The sequence below is a fragment of the Notamacropus eugenii genome, chromosome 3 (genome assembly GCF_028372415.1).
Source record: "Notamacropus eugenii isolate mMacEug1 chromosome 3, mMacEug1.pri_v2, whole genome shotgun sequence".
In the NCBI taxonomy this organism is placed as follows: domain Eukaryota; kingdom Metazoa; phylum Chordata; class Mammalia; order Diprotodontia; family Macropodidae; genus Notamacropus; species Notamacropus eugenii.
In genome coordinates, this window is record NC_092874.1 from 351,660,084 (window position 1) to 351,683,661 (window position 23,578).

Below are 23,578 nucleotides of genomic sequence, written 5' to 3' on the forward strand. Positions count from 1 at the left end.
CTCTTTCCATATTACTTCATTTGTTAATCTCATCAGACCCCATGGAATTAGTTACAATCTCTATGTCAACGGTTCTGCAATCCCCAAACTCTCTGACAACAAAGCTCATATTTCCAGTTGCTTCAAAGACTAGGATCTTAGTCCAGTAGTAATCTTAACCTCAATATGCCGAAAACAGAATTTAATTTTTTAAATTTAATTTTGCTTATCACATTTTAAGTCCCTTCCTCCCTCCCAAACCTACATTAGATAAGTCTAGCATTTGACACAGATGGACAGATCTATGCATACCAACACACGTACATGTAAAACCATATTATGCACACTTCTACATACTGGAGATAGATAGCATCTTCTTTCATAGTTCTGTGTACTTGATGTGAATATTATACTAAAAATAAGTCATTTCTAGCTATTCTTTGAACAGCCTTACTGTTACTGTATATAATGTTCCCTTGGTTCTGCCCATTTTTCACTTTCCATTATTCCAGGGAAGTCTTTCCAGGTTTTTCTAAAATCAACCAGCTCATCATTTCTTATGGCACAGTAGTATTCCATCACAATTATATGCCACAAATTAAGTCATTGCCCAACTGAGGAGCATCCCCTCAATTTCCAATTCTTTGACATCACAAAGAGCTGCTGTAAATATTTTAGGACATCTAGATTCTTTCCCTTTTGCCCTGATCAGTTTGGGAAACAGACGTAGTAGTGGTATTGCTGTGTCAAAAGGTATAGTTTTATTACTATTTGGACAAATTCCAGATAGCTCTCTAAAATGTTTGGATCAGTTCAAAGTTCCACCCAAAATGTTGTTAGTGGCCCAATTTTTTCACATCCCCTCCAATATCTGTCATCTCCTGGTCTATCATTTTAGCCAATCTGATGGATGTAAGATGACATCTCAAAGTTTTTTAATTTGCAATTCTCTAATCAATAATGATTTAGAACACTTTTTCATATGATTATACATAGCTTTGATTTCTTCACTGAAAAAAATGCTATCAATTAAAAAAACTATTCATAATGACCAGGCTGAATTTATACCAAAAATGCAAAGATAATTCAATCTTAAAAAAAGGAAAGACATAATAGGATACATTAATAGTAAAATTAAGTTTTAAAATCATTTATTATATAGATAGCTACATTAAAACCTTTTTACTCAATACAGTATTTATGTTTAAAAAAACTCCACAAATCAGAGGAATACATAAACTTTTACTTAATAGGATAAGTAGACTTCACCTAACAACGTGAACTAGGTATATCTAAATATAAGAAAAAAGAATGTAGGGAAATATACAATTATAAAAAATGACATAGAATGTGAATGGGATGTACTCACCCTTAAAACAAAACTGGATAGCAGAATGAATTAGAAAAATCAGAACTCAACATTATGTTGTTTATAACAAACTCTCAGATAAGGCAGAAGAAAAAATAGATCTTCTTAAAAGAGATAAGCAGGAAACTACATTTTCTGAAAAGGTACCATAGGCAATGAAGTAATATCAGGACTAAATATATATGTACCAAATGGCAGAACACTCAAATTTTTAAAGGAAAAGTTTAATCAGTTACATAAGGAAATAGACAGTAAAACTACACTACTAGGGGACCTCAACTTTCCATCTCAGGACTACAAAAATTCAACCATAAACTAAAAAGAAATCAGGAAGAGGAATGAAATTTTAGAAAAGTTAGTTAACTAAGGGGATTTGTTCCGTGAAGTTCAGATTCAGTCAAGGGGCTGCACTTGAGAACCTAGAGGGCCACATGTGACCTTGAGGCCGCAGATTCTCGACCTCAGTATATCCTCTCACCCCATAACTCAGGTGGGAAACCTGAGCTATTGCGACATCTTCTTTGCCCTCCATCCGATCAATTTTTTCAGTCTTCTGGGTTCTTCGCTGGAAATGGCTCTCACATACTTTGCTTCTTTTTACTGCCAAAAACACTGAGACCTTGACTTTCCCCAAGTTTGAATTACAGCCAACACCCCTATTTTCTTTCATCTCTCTTCTTTCCTGATCACTTTCACCAGGTAAATTCCAAGAAACACCTTTGGCCTTCCTCTCTCAGAACCTTCACTGCTATCTAGTTAATAAATACAGTAAACAATACTGCTCTACCAAACAAGATTTTGCTTTAGCAGCTCAGGAATTTTCTACAAAGCATATTTCAAAAGAGGTGAAAACCATTCAAAATATATTCACTTTCATAAAAAAACTTCGACCCATAAAATCTGTGCCTTTAAAAAAGTTGGCCAACACTCACAAGTTACAGTTAATTCCATGATGTTCGCACCACTTTTGCAAATAACGTTTGAGCTGAGGCCTCCCATAAAATGTCACAAGCTGCCAAATGCCAAGTCTGCAATGGTCTTTTAGAATTAATGAGAGGGGGTCATTTGGATCTATAGCTTCTTTTTGATCCCTGAACCTATTTCTATTTTCATTACGTTACGGTTAGTAAAAAAGACTTCTGCCTTTCAACATTTGTTTGTAATTGTGGCCCTACTACAAAGTATTTCACGATTCTTATTAAAATCCCACGTGGCACAGTGATGTGTATATCCTTTTGCTGTCTCCTCCACAAGACTCCATGGGTATTTTACCTCTGATTTCTTTGAAAATTTGTTCAGGTCCATATTTTCCTTCTTGTTTATCTTTCTGTTATACTTATCCAAAACCAACAGACAGATACTGGAGTTTCCTGTCACTACTGAGTTACAATCTATGGCTTCTTGAAGCCCTGATTATATTTCTTTTAAGAAGGTGGATGCTAAAGCATTTGGAACATCTAAATTTATTACTGATATTCGTTTATGTCTATGAATCTATGAGTACAATATAGTTTCCTTGTCTGTCCCTTTTTATTTCATGAACGTTTGTTTTGCTATCTGATAGTACGATGGCAACTCTTTTTGGGATTCACTTGATGCATAGTATTAAAAAAAAAAACCACAACCTTCCACTCCCTCAGTTTTACTGTTTTTGTTTTTTCAATGTGTTTCTTGTAAGCACCAGATTACAGGACTTTGTTTTCTTATCCAATCTGTCATTCTTAAGTGTTATTGGATTGTTTGATTCACTCACATTTAAAGTCATAAGTAGTTTATATTTTTCTACTACATCTATCTCTAAAATTGGGTTTTTTTCAAATTATTTTTCATCTTCCGTTGTAAACAGAGTACTAGCTTCCTACATTTTGCACTACAGTCTTTTTTTAAAGTGGCCCTGTTCACACTGGTTCTCTTCCCCTCTTCTTTCATATCCCTTTATCTTCAGAATTTTGTTTACTGATTCTTCTTTCCTGCTTTTATTTGGCCATATAATATTATTATGTATTATATAACATACACATCATACATCATATGTATTATTCAGTCAAACACATACACACTTCCCCATCTTTTTGTCTGTTCTTTTTCTCTCTCTCTCTCTATCTGTAATCTTCATTCAATCAAAGCTTCCAAGGTATCCATTTTCAGTTCTTCCTTTAGGCACTTTTTGCCAGCGCATTACAAGGACTGAACAATGAAATGTGCTTGAAAGCAAAAATACAGTATTTAATATGTCTGTATCAAATAACATAGGCTCAAAGGACCCAGTACAAAGGTTCTTATCTTAACTGTTTACTGCGGAATGGATGCCTTTGGCAGCCTGATAAAGACTTCAGAATGTATTATTATCATTAGCCCTTCTCAGAACAATATTTTAAATGCATAACATACATATGATTACAAAGAAAAGAAACTATTGTGAATTAAAGTTATCAAAAGATGTTTTAAAATGTATTTTTTTGGGACACCTGGGAGCCAAGCTAGGGGAGTAAGCAGGAAATAGCCTGAACTCTCCCAAATTCACCTCTAACAACTATAAAATAGTGCCTCAAAACAAATTCTGGAAAGGCAGAACCAACAAAAAAAGGAGTGAAATAATTTTCCAGCCCAAGACAACTTGGAAAGAAGGCATGAAAGGTCTATCTCACTAAGGTAAAAGAGGGGCACAGTCCAGAATAGGCAACACCCAAGCAAGCCAAAAACAGGCACTGCCTCAGGAAGTCAGGAAGGACTGAGCCTGAGGGACCAAGACCAGTATTTCCCCTCTACAAGTCCTTTGTACTTGTATTTGGCAATAGTAAGCAAGCAACCAGGACCCCTTCTTCCCCAAGACCCAGCACAGCACCAAGTCATCCTCTCCTCCCCACTTCACCAGCACAGTGCCAAGAAAGAGGCCAAGCCCCCCACCCCTGTATCTGCAGCACAGGACCTGGTCCCCATGACAGGCAAGATACAACATCAGGTACCCTCTTTTACGTGGGCCTCCCTGCTTCCAGGTCCCAAGGTAGGACCAGCCCTCCCTCCATAGACCATCCACAGGGTCCCAGTGCAACACCAGGCAAGATGTCAAGCACTCTGGCCTCCAGAGCCCCAGAGCAAGGCCAGGAGAATTACCAGGCCCCCTGCAATCCACACAACAGCAGGCTAGCAGCCAGAGTCTGCAGTCACTAGCACAAGAAGCTTGGGAGCAGAGCTCAACTTTAACAAAATGGGATGGAAAAAAATAGAACCTGACCATAGGAAGTTATTATGGTGGCAGGGAAAATTAAAACACTAACTCAAAAGAGAACAATAATGTTAAAACACCTACAATCAAAGCCTCAAAGTAAAATGTGACTAGGTCTCAGGCCCCCCCCAAAAAAAAAAACTCTGGGAAAAGCTCAAAAAGGACTTCAAAAATCAGAGAGGAAGGAAAAAAATTAGAAAAAATGAAAATGATTCAAGAAAATCATGAACAAAAACAACTGGATAAAGGAAGTACAAAAGCATGAAAAAAGATATACAAAATTATACTGACGAAAAAAATTCCTTAAAAAGCTGAATTGGCTGAGATTCTTTGACCCTGCAATACCACTTCTAGGGCTGTAAACCAAAGAGATCATACAAATGGGAAAAGAATACAAAAATATTTATAGTAGTTCTTTTTCTGGTGGCAAAGAAGTGGAATTCAGGGGATGCCCACCAATTGGGGAATGGCTGAAAAAATTGTGGTATATGAATGTGGAATATTATTGTGCTTTAAGACATGATGAGCAGGCAGACTTCAGAAAAACTTGCAAAGACTTACATGAACTGATGCTGAGGGAGGCGAGCAGAATCAGGAGAATATTGTACATGATTACAACCACCTTGTACAGTGACTAACTTCGACAAACTTGGCTCTCCTCAGCAATGCAAAGTTCTAAGACAACTCCAAAAGGTTCCTGATGGAAAATGCTATCCACATCCAGAGAAAGAATTACAGAGTCTGAATCCAGATCAAAGCATATTAATTGCTCTCTCTCTTTTTTGTTTTGTTTCTTCTTTCTTGTGGTTCATTCCATTGGTTATAATTCTCCTTTGCAACATGACTAATGTGAAAATATGTATAATGTGAATATATGTGGAGAGTCTATATCAGACAGAATGCCATCCTGGGCAGGGAGAGGGAGAAAACTTGGACCTCAAAAGCTCGTGGAACTGAATGTTGTAAAATAAAAATAAATATATTAATTTAAAAAAAAAAAAAAGGAGAACTGGCCAAATGGAAAAGGAGGTAAAAAAAAGCTAACTAAAAATCAGAACTGGATAAGTGGAAGTTAATGACTCCATGAGACCTCAAGAATCAATAAAACAAAATCAAAATAAGAAAATGTAAAACATCTCACTGGAAAAACAAGTGACTTGAAAAACAGATCAAGTAGAGATAATTCAAGAATTATTGGACTACCTGAAAGCTATAATCAAAAAAGGACCTGGATATAATACTTCAAGATATTATCAAAGAAAACTGCACTGAGATCCCAGAACCAGAGGGTAAAATAGACATTAAAAGAATCCATTAATCATCTCATGAAAGAGATCCAAAAATGAAAACTCCCAGGAACATTACAGCCAAATGTTAGAACTCCCAAATCAAGGAGAAAATATTGCAAGCAGCCAGAAAAAAAAAATCAAATATCATAGAGCCACAAGTAAGGATTATACAGGATTTAGCAGCTCCTACATTGAAGGATCAGAGGATATAGAATACAAAATTCTAGAAAACAAAGGAGCTTGGACTACAACTGAGAATCACCTACCCAGTAAAATTGGAGATAATCCTTGGGGGGGAGGGGAAGAGAAGCAATTGGTCAGTCAATGAAATGGAAGCCTTTTAAGGTTTCCTGATGAAAAGAAAACAGTTGAACAAAAAAAAAAAATGATATTGAAATACAAGACCCAAGAGAAATATAAAAAGGAAAGGGAAAAAATAAGAGATTCCCTAAGTCTAAACTGTTAGCATACCTACATGGGAAGATGATACTTGTAACACCTGAGAATTGTATCACTATTAGTGCACTTAGGAGCAAACATCAACCACGCATGTGGGTAAAAGGTGCCTCTGATGGAATTATATTTCCCCCCCCCAAAAAAGAAAGAAATTAAGGGTGAGAAAGAGAATTACACAGGCAGCAAAAGGAAGGAAGAGGTAAAATAAGGGAAATGATCTCACAAAAGATCCATTATGACACAGGGATGGGGATGGGCATCGCTTAAACCTCACTCTCATCCACACTGGCTTAAAGGGGGAATAACACAAAAGGTGGGGTACAGAAATCTACCTTATAGGAAAGTAGAAGGGAAAGGGGTTAAAAAAAAAGAAAAGTAAGGGGAGACTGACAGAAGTGACAGATTAGTCAGAAGGAAAACAATCATCAGGAGGGAAAGGGTAAAAGGAAGACAGAAGGCTAAATGAAGGAAAAATAGGATGGGGAAAAATACCATTATTAATGACAACTGCGAATGTGAATGGGATGAACTCACACATAAGAATGAAATGGATAGAGTGGATTACAAACCAGAATTCCACAATATATTGTGCAGAGAGAAACAGAGTAAAGGTAAGTGACTAGAGCACAATCTCTTATGCTTCAGCTAAAATAAAAAAGAAGGGGAGCCATCATAATCTCACAAAAAGCAAAAATAGATCCAATTAAAAGGGATAAGATTTACACCTGCCTAAATGGTACCGTAGACAATTAAGTAATATCAATGCTAAACATATATGCTCCAAGTAGTATGTCATCCAATCTCTTAAAAGAGAAACTAAGTGAGTTATAGGAGGAAATAGCAAAACTAGACTAGACTAAACTTGACTTCAATTTGCCCCTCCCAGAACTAGATAAATCTAGCCACAAAATAAACAAGAAAGAAGTTGAGGAGGTAAACAGAATTTTAGAAAAGTTAGATATGATAGACATCTGGAGAAAAATGAATGGAAATAGAAAGTCCATGTAATTTAGCAGTACATGGCACTTACATAAAAACTGATCATGTATTAAAGTCAAATGTGGAAATGAAAAAATAGTAAACGTATCTTTTACAGATCATAATGCAATAAAAAATACAATCAATAAAAGGCAGTGGAAAGACAGACTAAAAATTAACTAGAAACTAAACAATCTAATCCTGAAGAATGAGTGGGTCAAAGAACAAACCAAAATATAGTTTTATAATAGTTTTACTAAAGAGAATGACAACAATGAGGCAACATACCAAAATTTATGAGCATTACTTAGGGGAAATTTTACTTCTCTAAATTCTTAAATCAGCAAAACAGAAAAAGAACAGATCAATGAGTCAGGCACACAACTAAAAAAATTAGAAAAAGAACAAATTTAAAATCCCCAATTGAATGTCTATGAAAATGAACTCTCAATAGAAAAAAACAGAATAAAAATGAAAGGGCAGTTAATAAGGATGGATGCTTGAGGTAAAAAAGGAGACTAAGTAAACACTGAAGAGTTCAAGCCATCAAGCTCAAAGAAACTACGCTCTAAATTAGTGATGCAGGCTTATTGCTGAGTCATCACCAGCCATCAGTGAAAATGAGAATGAGAAAGGCAATGAAGTATTAGGAAAGGGTAAATCCTGTCCTCATTTTCAAAAAGGAAAGACAATGGAAATAAGCCAGCTTATCATTCAATTAATCACTGACAGACTTCTACAAAATTTTACTGAACACTGAAAACAGTTTTCTAAATTGACAAGTTTTCTAAATTGTCAGATTAAGTTTACCAAGATTTTAGCAAAGCATTGGTTAAAACACTCTCATACTCTTCTGGTGGAAAAGATGGAGAGATGTAAGCTAACCAGGGGCAGGGATGGGTAAATTCAGAATTGGCCTGTGTGGCTGGAACTAAATGGTGGCTATTAACAGGAATATATCAATTCATAAAAAGGTTTCCAGTGAAATGCAGGCTTGGTCCTTTGCTACTGAATATAACAGTGACTTAAGGCCTGGTTTCCAATTCTGTTCCTTACACTTACAAGCTCTGTGACCTTTAGCAACTCATTACACATCCCTAGGTTTTCTGTCAAGTGAGAAAGAACTAGATAATTTTTGAGGTTCCTTCCAGTTCTAAACTGTGGTGAGCCCCCTGGAGCCCATGGTCCTGCCCTCTAAGCAAAGAGGAAGAAGATACTGATGAAGATGAAAGTACCAGGAAAATTCAGTCTTGCAGGATAATGGGATTTCCAAATGATGAATTTCCTAGGGAAGGAAGGCATGACGCAGACATTTAAAGAAGTCTAAAAGCAGTGTGTCTGGTACAGAATGGGAGAAGACTGTGGTGTGCCCTCCACCCCACCTTCCATGGCCGTGCTGTGCCATGCCATGCCGTGCCATCCCCTGACCTCCGGTCAGAAAGTCAAAGTAAAAGTGTAGAGAGTTCTGGTGAGATGTGACTACCAGGTAGACTCAATCTTGCATGATGATACATCCCAGTGAGGAGTTTCCTAGGGAAGAGAGGCATGAGGGAGGGGTATCCTTGTGGATAGTTAGGCTTGACCCTTGAACAATTATCAATCACATTTAGAAAGCTACAAACAATTGCAAGGTTTGAGCCAACTGTTATGACAATGAAGCTTACCCTTTATAAATACTCTCTTTTGAAATTGGATTCTGTACCTCTCCACGATGGTGGTGAGTGGGCCTTGAATCACAACATTCTGAGTTCAAATTCAGCCACAGACACTTATAAGTGATCCTAGGCAATCACTTTACCTGTCTATCTGTTTCCTCCAATGTAAAATGAGAGTGACAATAGCACCAAACTCCCAGAATTGTTGAGAGGATCAAATGAGATAATATTTGTGAAGTATCTGGCATGTAGCAGGCACTTTAAAAATGTTTGTTTCCTTCTGTCCTTGATTTTAAACATGATCAAGTGCAACATTCTCTGCTGTTATATCTTTTAAGGAGTGTATGATTTAGATATACAGATAGGAAACACCTTGTTGAAAAACAATCTTGGGGGGAAAGGGGAGTGTGGAGAATAAGTTTTTATTTACAGGACACTTCAAGACAGGAAATTCCACATAGAAATAAGAACCTTACTGAAGGACAGAGGTTTCATACAGTATGAACACAGTTCAAACTGTTCAAGTATGCATTAGTCCTACATTAAAAGTCACATTTAATTGAAGATATGCCCAAAAGGCAAAGCTTTGGAACTAGTAATACAACCACTAGGTCTGTATCCCAAAAGACATGAGAAAAGAAAAAGACTTATATGTACAAAAATATTTATATACTCCCAGCCCTATTCTGGGAGTAAAAACTTGGAAAATGAGAGGATGCCCATCAGTTGGGGAGTGGCTAAGCAAGTTATGGTATGTAATTATGACAGAATACTATTGTACTGGAAGAAATGATGAGCAGATCACCTACAGTTATGAAAAACTGCTCTAAATAACTATTAATTAGAGAGATGCAAATCAAAGCAACACTGAGATACCACATCACACCCATCAGACTGGCTAACATGACAGAACAGGAGCATGAGAAATGTTGGAGAAGGCGTGGGAGGGTTAGAACACTAATTCATCGTTGGTGGAGCTGTGAGCTGATCTAACCATTCCGGAGAGTAATTTGGAAGTATGCCCAAAGGGCTACAAAAATACGCAGACCTTTGACCCAGCAATACTGCTTCTGGGGCTGCATCCCAAAGAGATCACAGAAATGAAAAAAGGACCCACATGGACAAAAATATTGATAGCAGCTCTTTTTGTGGAGGCCAAGAACTAGAAATCAAGGGGATGTCCATCCATTGGGGAATGGCTGACCAAGTTGCGGTACATGAATGTAATGGAATACTACCGCACTATGAGAAATGATGAACAGGTGGACTTTAGAAAAACCTGAAAAAACTTATGCAAACTGATGCTGAGTGAAGTGAGCTGAATCAGGAGAACATTATACACAGTAACAGCCACAGTGTACGAGGACTGTTTTTGATGGACTTAGCCCTTCACAGCAATGCAAGGACTTAAAACATTTCCAAAGGACTCATGATGCAAAATGCCATCCACATACAGAGAAAGAACTATGGAGTCAGAACACAGAATGAAACAGATTATTCTCTCTTTTACTCTGTTTTTTGTTTTTCTAATGGTTTCTCCCATTCGTCTTCACTCTTTTATGCAACATGACTCATGTGAAAATGTGTTTAATAGGATTGTTTGTGTAGAGCCCATATAAGATTGTATGCCATCTTGGAAAGGAAAGGGGAAGAGAGAGGGGGAGAAAATCTGGAACCTATGGAAGTGACTGTTGAAAATTGAAAACAAATAAATTAATAAATTGGGGGGAGGCGAATGATGAGCAGGATGCTCTCAGAAAAACCTGGAAAGACTTGCATGGGCCAATGCAAAGTGAAATGTACTGCGTACAAAGTAACAGCAACATTGTGAGATGATCAGTTGTGAATGACTTAGCTCTTCTCAGCAATACACCAATCTAAGTAAGGCAACACTGAGGGACTTTGGATGAAAGATGCTACCCCCATCCCTAAAGAAAAAACCGATAGTGTTTGAATATGGATTGAGGCACACTTTTGCTTTATTTTTCTTGAGTATTTTTGTCCACGTCTTCTTTCACAATATCACTGTTACGTATATGTTTTGCATGACTGCACATATATAACCTCTATCAAATTGCTTGCCTTCTCAATGGGGGTGGGGGCGTAGAGGTGGGGACATGGGAGGAGAAGGGAGAGAATTTGGAACTCACCACTTCAAAAACAAATGCTAGAAGTTGTTTTTACATGTGGCTGGGGAAAAAATAAAATACTAAATAAGTCCATAAAAAAGTAAAAGATTAAAAAAAAAATCTTAGTGGAAAGACAATAAGAATTTTACACCAGAAACAAGGTCTACAAGACTTGAAGCTTTAACTATAAAATCTAAAAGTTAAAGATCCTAGGTGTGCCAAATTGAATCTGGAAGGTACAGCCATCAGAGGTAATCTTGAAGGGAACATTAGTCTGGCACTGTGCCAAGCACCGGCAATATAAATAAAAAGCAAAAACATTCCCTGCCCTAAAGAAGCTTACGTTTAAAAAAAAAAACTTATCAATCTTTTGTTTCCTGTATCGCCAAAATTTTTCCCAATATTCCTCCCACTCTCCCTCCCAGAGAACCATTCTTTTAACAAATAATATTTTAAAGGGGAAAAAAATCAATAAAATTGATTAATATATCAAAAAAGACTAAAAACATGTAAGAAGATTACGTTCTAATGCAGGAAACAACGGGTACTTAAGACACTAAAAGCTAAAGGATAAGAAAACCCATCACTGCAGTGCACCAAAGCCAAGACTAAATGAGAGACTCTAACGGAAAGAAGTGAACTGGGAGAGCACTAGAGGCATAAAGGGCAACCCATGCCAAAGCATGGAATCCAAAGATGGGGAATCATCTGTGCTGCTGGACAAATGTAAGTAGAGAATAGAGAGGAATAAACTGTTTAAAGACTGGAAGGTAAGAAGTTATCAGATGGTTGTGAAGAATGTTAAAAGCCAGAAAAGTTTACATTGGATCCTAGAAATAACAGCAAACCCCTGGAGTTCAAAGGAAGCAGGAGTAAGGGAGAGAGGCAGTGTGACACAGTTAGACCTGATCTGTGGGAATCACTTTGGCACCTATATTGAGATGGATTAGAGCGAGCAGAAATCGGAGGCAGAGAGTCCAATCAGAAGTCTATTACAATAGCCTAGGCAAGAGCTGATAATGGCTAGATCCAGTATGATGGTTGGGTGAGTAGAGGAGAAATGTTGTGGAGGTAAAAACAAGTCTTGATGATTGATCGGAGAGGGATGGTGATCAAGGGGGAGGAGGTGAAGACAACACCAAGACTGTTTACCTTCATGACTGGAAGGACCATAGTATGTCTGGGGTGATAAGAGAATAAGATCTCTTTTGGCATGATGATTCTGAGATCTCTGTGGAACATCAAGGTGGAAGTGTAGAGCAGGCAGATATTCAGATCTGGTCAATTTAAACAGAGAAGACTTAGGGCTGGCCAGATAAATAGATATACAAATCAGTTTCTAAGAAATAAGTCTAGAAAGGTGAACCAAAGACAGCTCCTAAAGGTTTTACATGCCAAACAATAGTTTGCATGTTATTCTAGAAAGCACTGGAGCTTCGTGAGCAGGGGAGGAATATGGTCACTCATACTTTAGAAAACACAAATTTGGCAGACATATGAAGGATGAAACCCAGGACAAAGAGACCAATTATGAGTCTACTGCAACAGTCTAAGTAAACGGTAATGAGAATCTGAGTTAGCGTGTTGACTGTATGAATGGAAAGGTGAAAAAAACAAGAGAAATTATGAAGGCAGACAAGATTTAGCAATTTAGGTCTGTACTGTGGAAAATGAAAAAAATGAAGAGTTAGAGATAATTCTGAGTTAGCAAACTGGAATGTTGATAATATGGAAGAAGGATGGTTGTTGGGACTGGAAGCTCAATTCCGTGTGGACAGTCTCGGGCAGGTAAAAGTGGGACTTCTAAATCTTAGAGTCTTACGAGGCCCTCCATGAACAGCGGGGGTTCGAGAAGGTCAGACCGAGCTAGCTCGGCTAGCTCGGGTATTTCCGCCTCTCCCCCGGAGATACCTGATGGGTGGAGTCTCCCTGCCCTCGAGGTCGTCCCGGATTGGAGCACACCTAGTTACCTAACAGCATGGTATTGAGATGCAAACTGTGTGGCTGAAGATTAAGTAGGATTCAGGAAGCCTAAAAGCGCTCTTAGCACGTGTGGAGCCAAAGAGAAAAGTAGGGCTCCGCTTCTTTTCTTTCCTCTCTCCCCTCCCCCTCTCTCCCCCGCTTGTACTTCTACTTCCATTCCCTTAAGCTTAGCCTTCTTAGGAAATCTCCCCCTCTTCGTCCTAAGAAAGAAGAGCCCCTGCACTTGTAACCGAAACCCTGTAATAAAGCTCAACCCCTGTTTGACTCTGGAACGTCCTTTCTCTCATATGTGCATCCGGCGTGGCCAGCCGAAGACCTCGGGAGGTGAGGTAAGAAAGACTCGGGTAGCCCAATACAGGCCTCTAGGCTTGGCAGTTGGCGTCCCAACAGGGATTGGGAGCGTAGATAATCCTGGGTGCTTTTGGGGTACACCCGGAAGGGGCTGTGAAAGAAGCGAGTCCCGAATCCTAGATTCGGAAGGAGAGAAAGGGGAGAGAAGCTTCCCAAACCCCTGGGAAAAGGGCAGGGATGAGGAATCAATTGCCAGTAATAAAGCCAGAGGAACAGGAGGTCTGGGCTGAGAAACTTCACAGGGAAGGCAGGGAGGCGGGGGTCACAATAGAGTTAAACGACCTCCGAGAATTTTGTAAGGAAGGGCCGGAGAGGCCAGGGCGGGATTGGAATAAGAGTGGAAGCGGAGAGAGGGGAGGGGAGAACACGGGAGGGACGGAGGACCCAGGCAAGCAGAAAGTTCAGCGGAAAGTTAAGGAGTGTAGAGAAAAAATAGGTTCGGAGCTCCATCTAGAGGATGGGAAAGGCGAGGCAGGGGAGAATACGCCGTGCCTTCCCTCCGCGCCTCCTTATAACCTGCTCCATTGGTCGGACAGTTCAGGGCCACAGTCCAGTTTGGAAGAAGGAATGGGAAAGGCTATAGAGAATGGAGCAGATGTAGGGACATTTCCTGTGTTAGAAATAGCGGACCCCAGTGTCCCTGGTGGGGTTCGGAGGAGCCACATACCTATAGAGTGGAAGAGAGTGGCGACTCTTAAAGAGGCTTGTACCAAGCATGGCCCTAATTCACCCTTTGTTATAGCCATGCTTGAAACTCTCAGCGGTCAGTTCGTTCTGACTCCTAATGACTGGAAGAGCTTAGCTAGAGCCTGCCTTACCCCTGGGCAGAAAGAAATAAGTACAGGGAGGGGCCAGGATCAGCTTCCCATAGCTATTGCCCTTCCCTTAAGGCACTGGAAGCTTAAAGAAAGCCAGAGACCAGTGTGGGGAATAGGAGGGTGCCAAAATACCTTAGAGACAATGCACCCAGTAAAGTGGGAGGCAGAGGATCGCCAAAGGACCGTATGGCCGTTGGTGATTCCAGGACTTAGTTTTAACATCTGGGGCAGGGACATTATGAGCCGCCTCGGGATGAAGCTATCAAATTTTTAGTAAGGGCCATTGCAGTTGTACTGGAGTCCCCACCCTTGAATTGGAAGTCAGACACCCCGATTTGGGTGGAGCAATGGTCTCTGACTTCAGAAAAACTCCAGGCATTACAAATACTGGTTAAGGAGCAATTAGCACCCTGGAATGCTTCTGTGTTTGTTATAAAGAAAAAATCAGTAAAGTTCAGGTTCCTTACAGATGTTAATCAAGCATTTGTAAGCTCCTGGCAGCTGCTATACCAAAGTAACCAGCCACTATGCATTCTTATCAATTTTACCTTAAAGGCGATCCTCGCTAAACAAAGAAGGGGAAAAGGTCGCCTAATACAATCAGAGCTAAGATTAAGAGGCCTAATACAATCAGAGCTAAGATCAAGAGGCCTAATACAATCAGAGCCTGATACAGCTGTCTCAAGGAACGCACATACTACTCCAGCTATGAGACATTTTAAGATACTAATAGGGGGTCGAGGGTATGTTTGTGTCTCCACAGGAAAAAGTGATGCATGGATTCCCATTAGAAGGATCCGTAGGTGGGAACCGAGGTCGGAGACGACGGAGACCCCGGAGAAGGATCATACACCACCTGAGCCTGCTGCTGACAGCTTTAACCTTGCTGCCCAGAGAGGAAGCAGCCCTCATCACAACCGCAGACACTGCTGCTGACAGCTTCCCATCTAGGCATCCTTTTTTCGCCAGCTGAATGAGGACTTTGATATCACAAACCCAGGACACTTGGGTGGGGAGGAGGTGACCAATTTTCCACCTGTATAGATCCATTTGCAAGATTAAGGGAGTGGTGATGTGTAAGGCGCCTACACCAGCTGCTTCTCTTAAAATATGCTTTGGGATTTTAGTTGATTGCACTTCCCCTGTTGTAACTCAGCCATTTAGTTTCATCTTTGTTTTATTTGATGCCTCCCTTTGTCAGTTGTGCTAGCTGCAGATTTCTGTGTGAATGAAGTCTTGTTGTAAGGTACTCATATGCTAAAGGCCTTCCTTAATCCACTCAGCCTCCAGCCACTGTTTGCTCTAGAGCCAGGTGCGCTCCGCGCATAACAAAGAAGGGGATATGTTGGGACTGGAAGCTCAATTCCGTGTGGACAGTCTCGGGCAGGTAAAAGTGGGACTTCTAAATCTTAGAGTCTTACGAGGCCCTCCATGAACAGCGGGGGTTCGAGAAGGTCAGACCGAGCTAGCTCGGCTAGCTCGGGTATTTCCGCCTCTCCCCCGGAGATACCTGATGGGTGGAGTCTCCCTGCCCTCGAGGTCGTCCCGGATTGGAGCACACCTAGTTACCTAACAGCATGGTATTGAGATGCAAACTGTGTGGCTGAAGATTAAGTAGGATTCAGGAAGCCTAAAAGCGCTCTTAGCACGTGTGGAGCCAAAGAGAAAAGTAGGGCTCCGCTTCTTTTCTTTCCTCTCTCCCCTCCCCCTCTCTCCCCCGCTTGTACTTCTACTTCCATTCCCTTAAGCTTAGCCTTCTTAGGAAATCTCCCCCTCTTCGTCCTAAGAAAGAAGAGCCCCTGCACTTGTAACCGAAACCCTGTAATAAAGCTCAACCCCTGTTTGACTCTGGAACGTCCTTTCTCTCATATGTGCATCCGGCGTGGCCAGCCGAAGACCTCGGGAGGTGAGGTAAGAAAGACTCGGGTAGCCCAATACAGGCCTCTAGGCTTGGCAGATGGTAATCTCGAAAAAACAAAGAAGTTAGGAAGATCAATGCATTTATAAGGAAAGAGGACAACCAGGTAGAGTGGCCCTGCAGGCAGCTGGTGACACCATGGAGATTTCGATTAGGTCTGAGAGTCGCCTGCACAGAGATGACAACTAAATCCCTGAGAGGGATGAGTTAACAGGCATATGACACAAAGAGAAAGAACAAAGCCCAGGACAAGTCCCTAAAGAAAACCATTACTTAGGGAATAGGAGATGGATAATGAGTTAATAAAAAAGACTAAGAAATGGCCAGAGTTAGAAAGAGAACAAGAGTGATTTCATAAAACAGTATCCAGGAAGAAGGGGGCAGTAAATAGTGTAAAATGATAACGAGAAAGTTATTATGAATAAGGACTGAAAAAGGCCATTCAACAGAGCAAATAAGGAATCACTGGTGATCCTGGAGACAGGGGTTTTAGCTGAGTGACTAAGAACGAGTCAAAAGACCAGGGGACGGAGAGAAGAGAAGAAACAGAAACGGTGAATACAAAAGGGCTTTCCTTGGAGCTTGGCTGTGTAAATAGAGAGATAAAGGATGACAGGGCTGAGTGAAGCTAGGTTTCTGTTTTTATTTGTTTTTATTTTTAAGATAGGTGAGACCTATCTTGTGTTTGTAAGAAGCAGAAAAAGAACTAGCAGAAATAGAACATTGTGGATGGGAAGAGATAACTGAAGTGCCTGACTGCCAGAAAGGACAACATGCAGTGGTACAAGGGCACAAGCAGAGGACCTGGCCTTCACCAATAGATACAAAAATATCTTCATTCATCTCTTGTCAGAAAATGGAGCAAAGGAGAGGAGGATATATTTCATACCTGTACTTTTTCCACTATATTTCAGTCACATATGAAGCCTTTAGGTGTAATGTTTTGTCTTAAAAGCTGGTCTTCTAAATGATCTGCTGTATTAACATTATTACTACATAAATATCCTCATTTTTTTAAATACTTCATACAAACTAAATTAGAATGAAATTCAATTTTTATATCTGATTTACAGTCTGACACTTCTACATAAATTTTCTATTAGAACACACAAAGTGGCTTTATAAAATCTTGTTCACTATATTTAAATAAAACGAAAATGACAAAAACATTTAGCCTTCTACATCCCTGAATTCTAACCTAGGCCCTCAATTAAAGCCTGTATTCATGTACACATGATCAAATACACAGATACAGATACAGACACAGACACAGACACAGACACAGACACACACATATTTAAAACTTAAATATTCTCCTGAAGATTATTCAAATTGTGCTACGGAACAATAACTACAATTGAATGGTTCTACAAATTGCTTAAACTCTCATTTCTTCAGACTCAAGGGTCATATACCAAGCCAACACTGGATTTTTGATAAAAGTGTTGGCCAACAGGCTTTTATATTACATTTTTATAAATAATATAACTGACAATTTTTTTCAAATCACAATAATCCATTACCAGGACATACTTGCTGTTGTAAATTAAAAGCAGTCACTATAGCATGCTTCTAGCCAGCAAGTTTTCTTTGCGAGACATGTGAGCATACAATCTCCCACATTCCATTCCATTTTATTTACTCTAAGAACATAGGATCCATGCAAGGGGTTCTTCAGCATAATTCTGACAGTCAAAAATAAGTCCAGAAAATACCATTTATTTATTGTATCATATAGGCAATGGATGCTTCAAAAACCACAGATATTATATCCAAACATGCCAGTTTACCATACAGAGTTAAAAATCAAGTTTCCTGAACAAGTTCAAAATATATATGCAACAGTAATAATAAACATGTTTGCTCTACTTCAGTAAGTACTTAGTATTTCTAACTGAAAAGCCAAATTCGCCTCCTAGGGGAAAAACATAGAAAAAATATTTAAACATTAATCTAATCCAAAAGATGGACATTAAAGGAACAGCAGGCAGATACAACAAATGTCTAACAGGAGAAGCAGTCATTTATTCTGCCAAATGAGAAACCCTTAGTGACGGATGAGTTGCCATGTTCAATTCACACATTTGGAATCTTACTCCAAAGCCTGCCCAAAGTGGACACTGAAAAAGGATTCTGAGTAAAACAAACTGTCTAGCATGTTGCAACACGGCATGCTCCTACAGTGAACTGTGGTCTCCATGATTAAAGCCAATGCAACATATAAAACATCCTATCAGGTTCCAAAAGGGAACCATGAAAGTCTGATGTATTGGGGCATAACTCAAAGGAAAAATAAAAGTTCAATTTTTCAGTTGTTCCCACTCTAAATACATGCTGGCATTTTTTATATGTTGCTCACAATACAATATTTAAAAAGCATTTGCAGCCAAAATTCATCTTTAAGACATTGCATACTCTTTGGCTACTTCAATATTTAACCCTAACAATAAATGCCAAAATTTGGACTCTCTAAAATAATAATTTTGGTGAATGTTATTTTTCTAGTAAAAAAGAACCTTTAAAAAATGTATGGATTTTTTTATGAAAACTGCTTTTATGTAAATGCTTGAAATGTTTAAAGTTTTTCACAATAGCAACCAATTAAATTATTTTAAATAAAAAAATGAAAGTGTTAGATGGCATATAAAGACACTTTTAGTTAACAAATATTGTCTTACTACAGTGTATGTAAGGAGGATTTTGTTATCCTTCTTAGATTAGTTTCTCAGGATCCATGGCCATGGCAATGTCTAGTTTCCAAGTGTTAGATGATACACTTCCCAGAATAGTTCCAAGGATTCTAGATAGTAATTCCCAGAATCACAGTGATAGGCAGTCCTATTGTGACTGTGCCATGAGACAAGGGGTGACATAATGTAATATTTACTATGCTTGCACAGAATAACAATATTGCTAAAGTTAACCTGTGAACTTAATGTTGGTAGCATGCCTCTGTCTGTTGCCCTATAAGGCAAGTGGGCACTGGTCAGTGAGTGGGGAAAGCACAAGGAATGCAGAGAAATGCATGTACCTTCATCAACCAACCTCCATTCAGGCTTGAGGGGATTCAGAGGAGTGCACAAGCTATGCCCGTCTCAATCAACCCACTCAGATGTAGGGATAGTTGGCAACTATCCCCTTGCTTCTTGCCAGCCCCTGCAAGAAGGGCGATTAGGGAATGCTGTAGGAGCTGGTGCTCCCATTGTCAGCAACCTTTTGAAAAGGCTAGACTAGACTAAGACTATTAAGCCCTCCGAAGCTGTCCTTCCTGTCCTGCCAGTCTGACCAAATCAAAAGTGAACCTGTTAGAGGCTGGAATCCCAACACTCCAGTGACTCCTTTGTGTTATCTGGGAAACATACCTCAACGCTGATCAAACTCTTAGTACTTCTGCTGTGGGGAAAAAGTAAATAGGCCTTCAGGAGAAGAAAGATTATGAGGATAATTTGGAGTTTTGTTTCAGTAAGGGTTTTTAAAGCTTTTGGCATTCTATAGTGATATTTAAAACTTAATGCATGCAAAACTTTTCTGGAATTAACAGTTCTAAACAGTTTTTCTAATCCTATTCATTCTCTCAAAAGAAAGAAAACAAGTCATTGAATAAACAATGTTTAAAAGACAAGTAATCAATGTTACTTAGATGTTCAACATCGAAAAAATATTGTGCAACAGTCCTAAAATTACAATAAACTGCCACTTACATTTTTTAATCTGCTTTCACAGAAATCTACATTAAATTTGCTGAACACAAAACACTCTTCTTAGCTTCATTTTATAAAGGAATATGTAAGAGTGGAGGGTTCTAATTAGGATAGAGAAGAGCTTTTCAGCAGGGCTAGAGCAGAACAGAGTTTGACACACAGAAAATGGATATAAAACCACCTTCCCCTTCAATCAAGAGTATTTCACTGGAGTATAAGAGTAAGACAGAGCTTATATTAAATAATATTTTCAAAGAACAAAGGGATAAATGCTCCCAAAAAAAAAACATGAGGGGAGGGACTTGAAATATATGAAAAGATTTTAACATTGTTCTTTGACCCAAATTTTAATATAATTTGAGATTATAATATATAACATATTATAAATATAATTTGAGAATTGCTATCAACTAATTGTTGGATACAGAATTTTTAAATATGTAAGAATCCAAAATTCTTCAGGAAAAGAAAGGACTCTTTTTAAAAGATGATATTTTATAACATCAACTCTTTGAATGCATATATTAAAGAAATTCAACATGATTTCCCTAAGTAGTGTGTAATCCTATGAACTTCCAAAAACAAATTAATTTTTAAAAACAAACCTCTTAACAGCATCCTTCTTCTGAATATCTATTCCATCCCACCATTTTGAAAAATAAGAGATTTCAGACCACATAAATTTTCTCCTTCTGTCTTCATTCAGCTTTACCACCATGTTATTAAGAATATGCTGGGTCTGGTCTCTAAAGTAGTCATTGAAAGTCTTTAGCCAACCTAAATTGAGACACAAATATACCACACAAATCTGGTTTCAGTTAAATCACGTTATTTCACTTTTGAAGGAAATCTTTAATAACAGTTTTCAATGCAAAAGGGTTACATAATTAAATTTTTTAAAATAGTTTCTAATTGCTAAGATTAAATGTGATAACTGACTAAAAAGCAAATATAAAGCCTGGAAATAACAAATCATTTCTTAAAATAATTATTAAAACCAGATGCATAACTCGGAGATTAGTCCTAAACAATACAATGCAATTACTATATCTGGTCCTGTTATTGCTAAGTTACTGACTGCATGTTTTCCTAATTTGAAAATCCAAGTAGCATAAAGAATCAGTAGTGATGATTTAACAGAACTAGGTAGACATTTCACTCTTTGCCTCCACAAGTACCACCCAAACTGCTTACTCCATGTGGTATTGCATTAATCAAACAAATGAGACAGAACATCAAATAAAGTAGAATCTTTGCTCTACTATATCCAACTCATTTAAAAGGGAAGATTACAATTTTATAAATCAAATTGTACAGTTTGTAAAGAAAATAGCGAGTAGAAAAATGATTCTAAAGGGAAAAGTTTTTTGCCAGTTCAAATAGTGGCTTTTGAAGGACACGATTACTGGCAAGTCTACACTCCTTTTTGCTGAAAATGCATATGAATTCAACATACATTCTTAAGTTTTACATTTTTCCAAAAGTTGCTGGTAATTAGGAACAGCAAGTTATTTTGTATAAGTAAAAAGGTCCATCTTAGATACATAAAATGGGAGTAGGGTGTGGGGGATGATGGAGTGGCAAAGGAATCACGATCTGTGAAATTAATTACTTTAACCGAAATTGATCATGGTGTCTCAGATTTAAAAGCAGAAGGGGCCTTAGAGATCACGTATTCCAATGCCTTCATTTTACAAGTCCATAACAGAAAATAAGGTTAAGGAACTTGTCCAAAGGTCACATATACAGTAAGCAGTCAGATTTTGATTCCCAGGCTCCAAATCTTGCATTTATTCTACTGAACCATCTCATTTTAGGGTAGATTGTGACCTTGTCCCCTCAACAAGTTTTTTTAAATAGTGCTTCGAAGAAATAATCTTGGAGCTAAGACCGCTGTCCTAAAACGGAGCAACTGGAAAACGTACAGGCCAGTCAGCGTTTCTGCAGTGCAGCATGGAGCCATGGAGATCCTCTGATTGAGAATCTGTAGAATCCCTGCTAGCAGAAAAACTCAGGACTATGATAACTAATAAGAACGTTGGTAACACTTCTACAACAGCTGATCATATCTCTCTTTCACATGCAACATAATTCATGTTACTTCACAGATTGAACAGTCAAATCAAAAACTGTAACTGTGAGGAAACCCCAAATAACCAACATCTAATTCTGACAAATGGCCAGGCTTTAAGACTAATCGAGTGCTACACAAATATTCAACTATTAAACTACCTAAATGCTATAAAAGGACAATAATATTAAGTCAATCTAACACATCACCAAATATTTCAACCCAATTTATTACATTCACTTTAGCTAAATAGCTTGTCGTCCAGGCTGCCAAGACACTAAAATATTCTTGTGACATCAAAACAAACATTATAAATCAATAAAATGGCATTCTTCTTGAATCAAGATTTTTCTAAATGGAAAGAGTTAAACTGATTTATTCCAAATGTGGTTTTGTACTATTTGGTTCAGTCTTCTAATCCCATTAAATTTCCATTATAACTTTTTAAAAAACCACTTTGCTCCTCACAAAACTCACAAAAAATTTTCTACATACATCAAAAGTAATCTCTAAATTCTTTTACCATTGGGTTCCTTAATAGTATAATTAAATATTAAAACAAATCAACCATGAATTCAAATTAAACTAAGCACTGAATTAAACATGAATTCAATTAAAAATGAGATCAAAATAGAGCAATATAAAGAGAATACAGGAGGAAGTCCTAAGGCAGCTGAAAAGCAAAAGCTAAACGGCAGCATAATTTTGTGCTTTTCTCTACTGTAGGGGTAATCCTTTCAAAATATAGACATTATATTTACCTAAGTTATAATTTTTAATTAACTAAGTCCTTTTCAGAGAATGGTTTGTGAAAATTCTCAACAAAGAATAAAACCCAATGATTAATTCACTTTACCTTCAACATATTTGCTCTTCAAAAGTCAAACATTTCAAACATATTTCACTATGCAGCACATATTTCCAATATATATGAAACAGATTTTTTCAACTATGACACTAGTCTGTAAATGACATTAATAGCCTCATCTACTTTTTTATGTAGACTAAAAAACAAATTATCTTTTATTGATCCTACACCACAGCATAATCCAAAATCTTTGATTTGGAATAGACTTTTTAAAAGAAATTAGTATAAAATTGCAATTCTCTATTTAAAAGAGCCAATGCAAAAGGTGCTACTTTGTGAAAAGAACTGAATGTTCTTGACCAATTCTTGACGATTCTTGACCAGTGTTCAAACTACGGTTTATTTGGGTTTATGTTCCTTCTTAGCACTGGTAGAAAATGATTAACCTAACAGTACAAAGAATTAGCAGTATCTTCCCAAAATACCTTAACCAAATTATTCTACCATGGAACATGAATTTCATACAGAAAAACCATTTTGGCAACTGAGGTGAGTATGAATTGGAGTGAGAAGAGACTGAAGGGTCCTACAGTAAGAGGAAAGGTATATGAAAACAAGAGATACTGTGAAGGCAGAAACAACGACACGTTACTCATTTTTGTTTTTCAGTCATGTCCAACTTGTGACCCCATTTGGAGTTTTCTTGGCAAAGATACTGGAGTAGTTTGTCATTTCCCTCTCAGCTCATTTTACAGATGAGGAAACTGAGGCAAAGAGGGTTAAGTGACTTGCCAAGATTCACAGAACTGGTGTCTGAGGGCAGAGTCAAACTCAAGAAGATAAAGCT

The 23,578-nt window shown here is 38.2% G+C and overlaps 1 protein-coding gene across 2 annotated transcripts in view; it reads right to left on the minus strand.

Moving 5' to 3' along the window:
- The window catches only part of MAN2A1 (mannosidase alpha class 2A member 1), a 221,211-nt gene that overhangs the window by 131,700 nt on the left and 65,933 nt on the right, over nucleotides 1-23,578 (minus strand). Inside the window, exon 4 of one of the 2 annotated variants that reach the window (XM_072597247.1) lies at nucleotides 20,458-20,629. In XM_072597247.1, the coding sequence (XP_072453348.1) occupies nucleotides 20,458-20,629 (172 nt within the window). Of the gene's footprint in view, nucleotides 1-6,338; nucleotides 6,419-20,457; nucleotides 20,630-23,578 lie in introns of those variants that run through there. The other variant, XM_072597248.1, reaches the window with a different exon arrangement.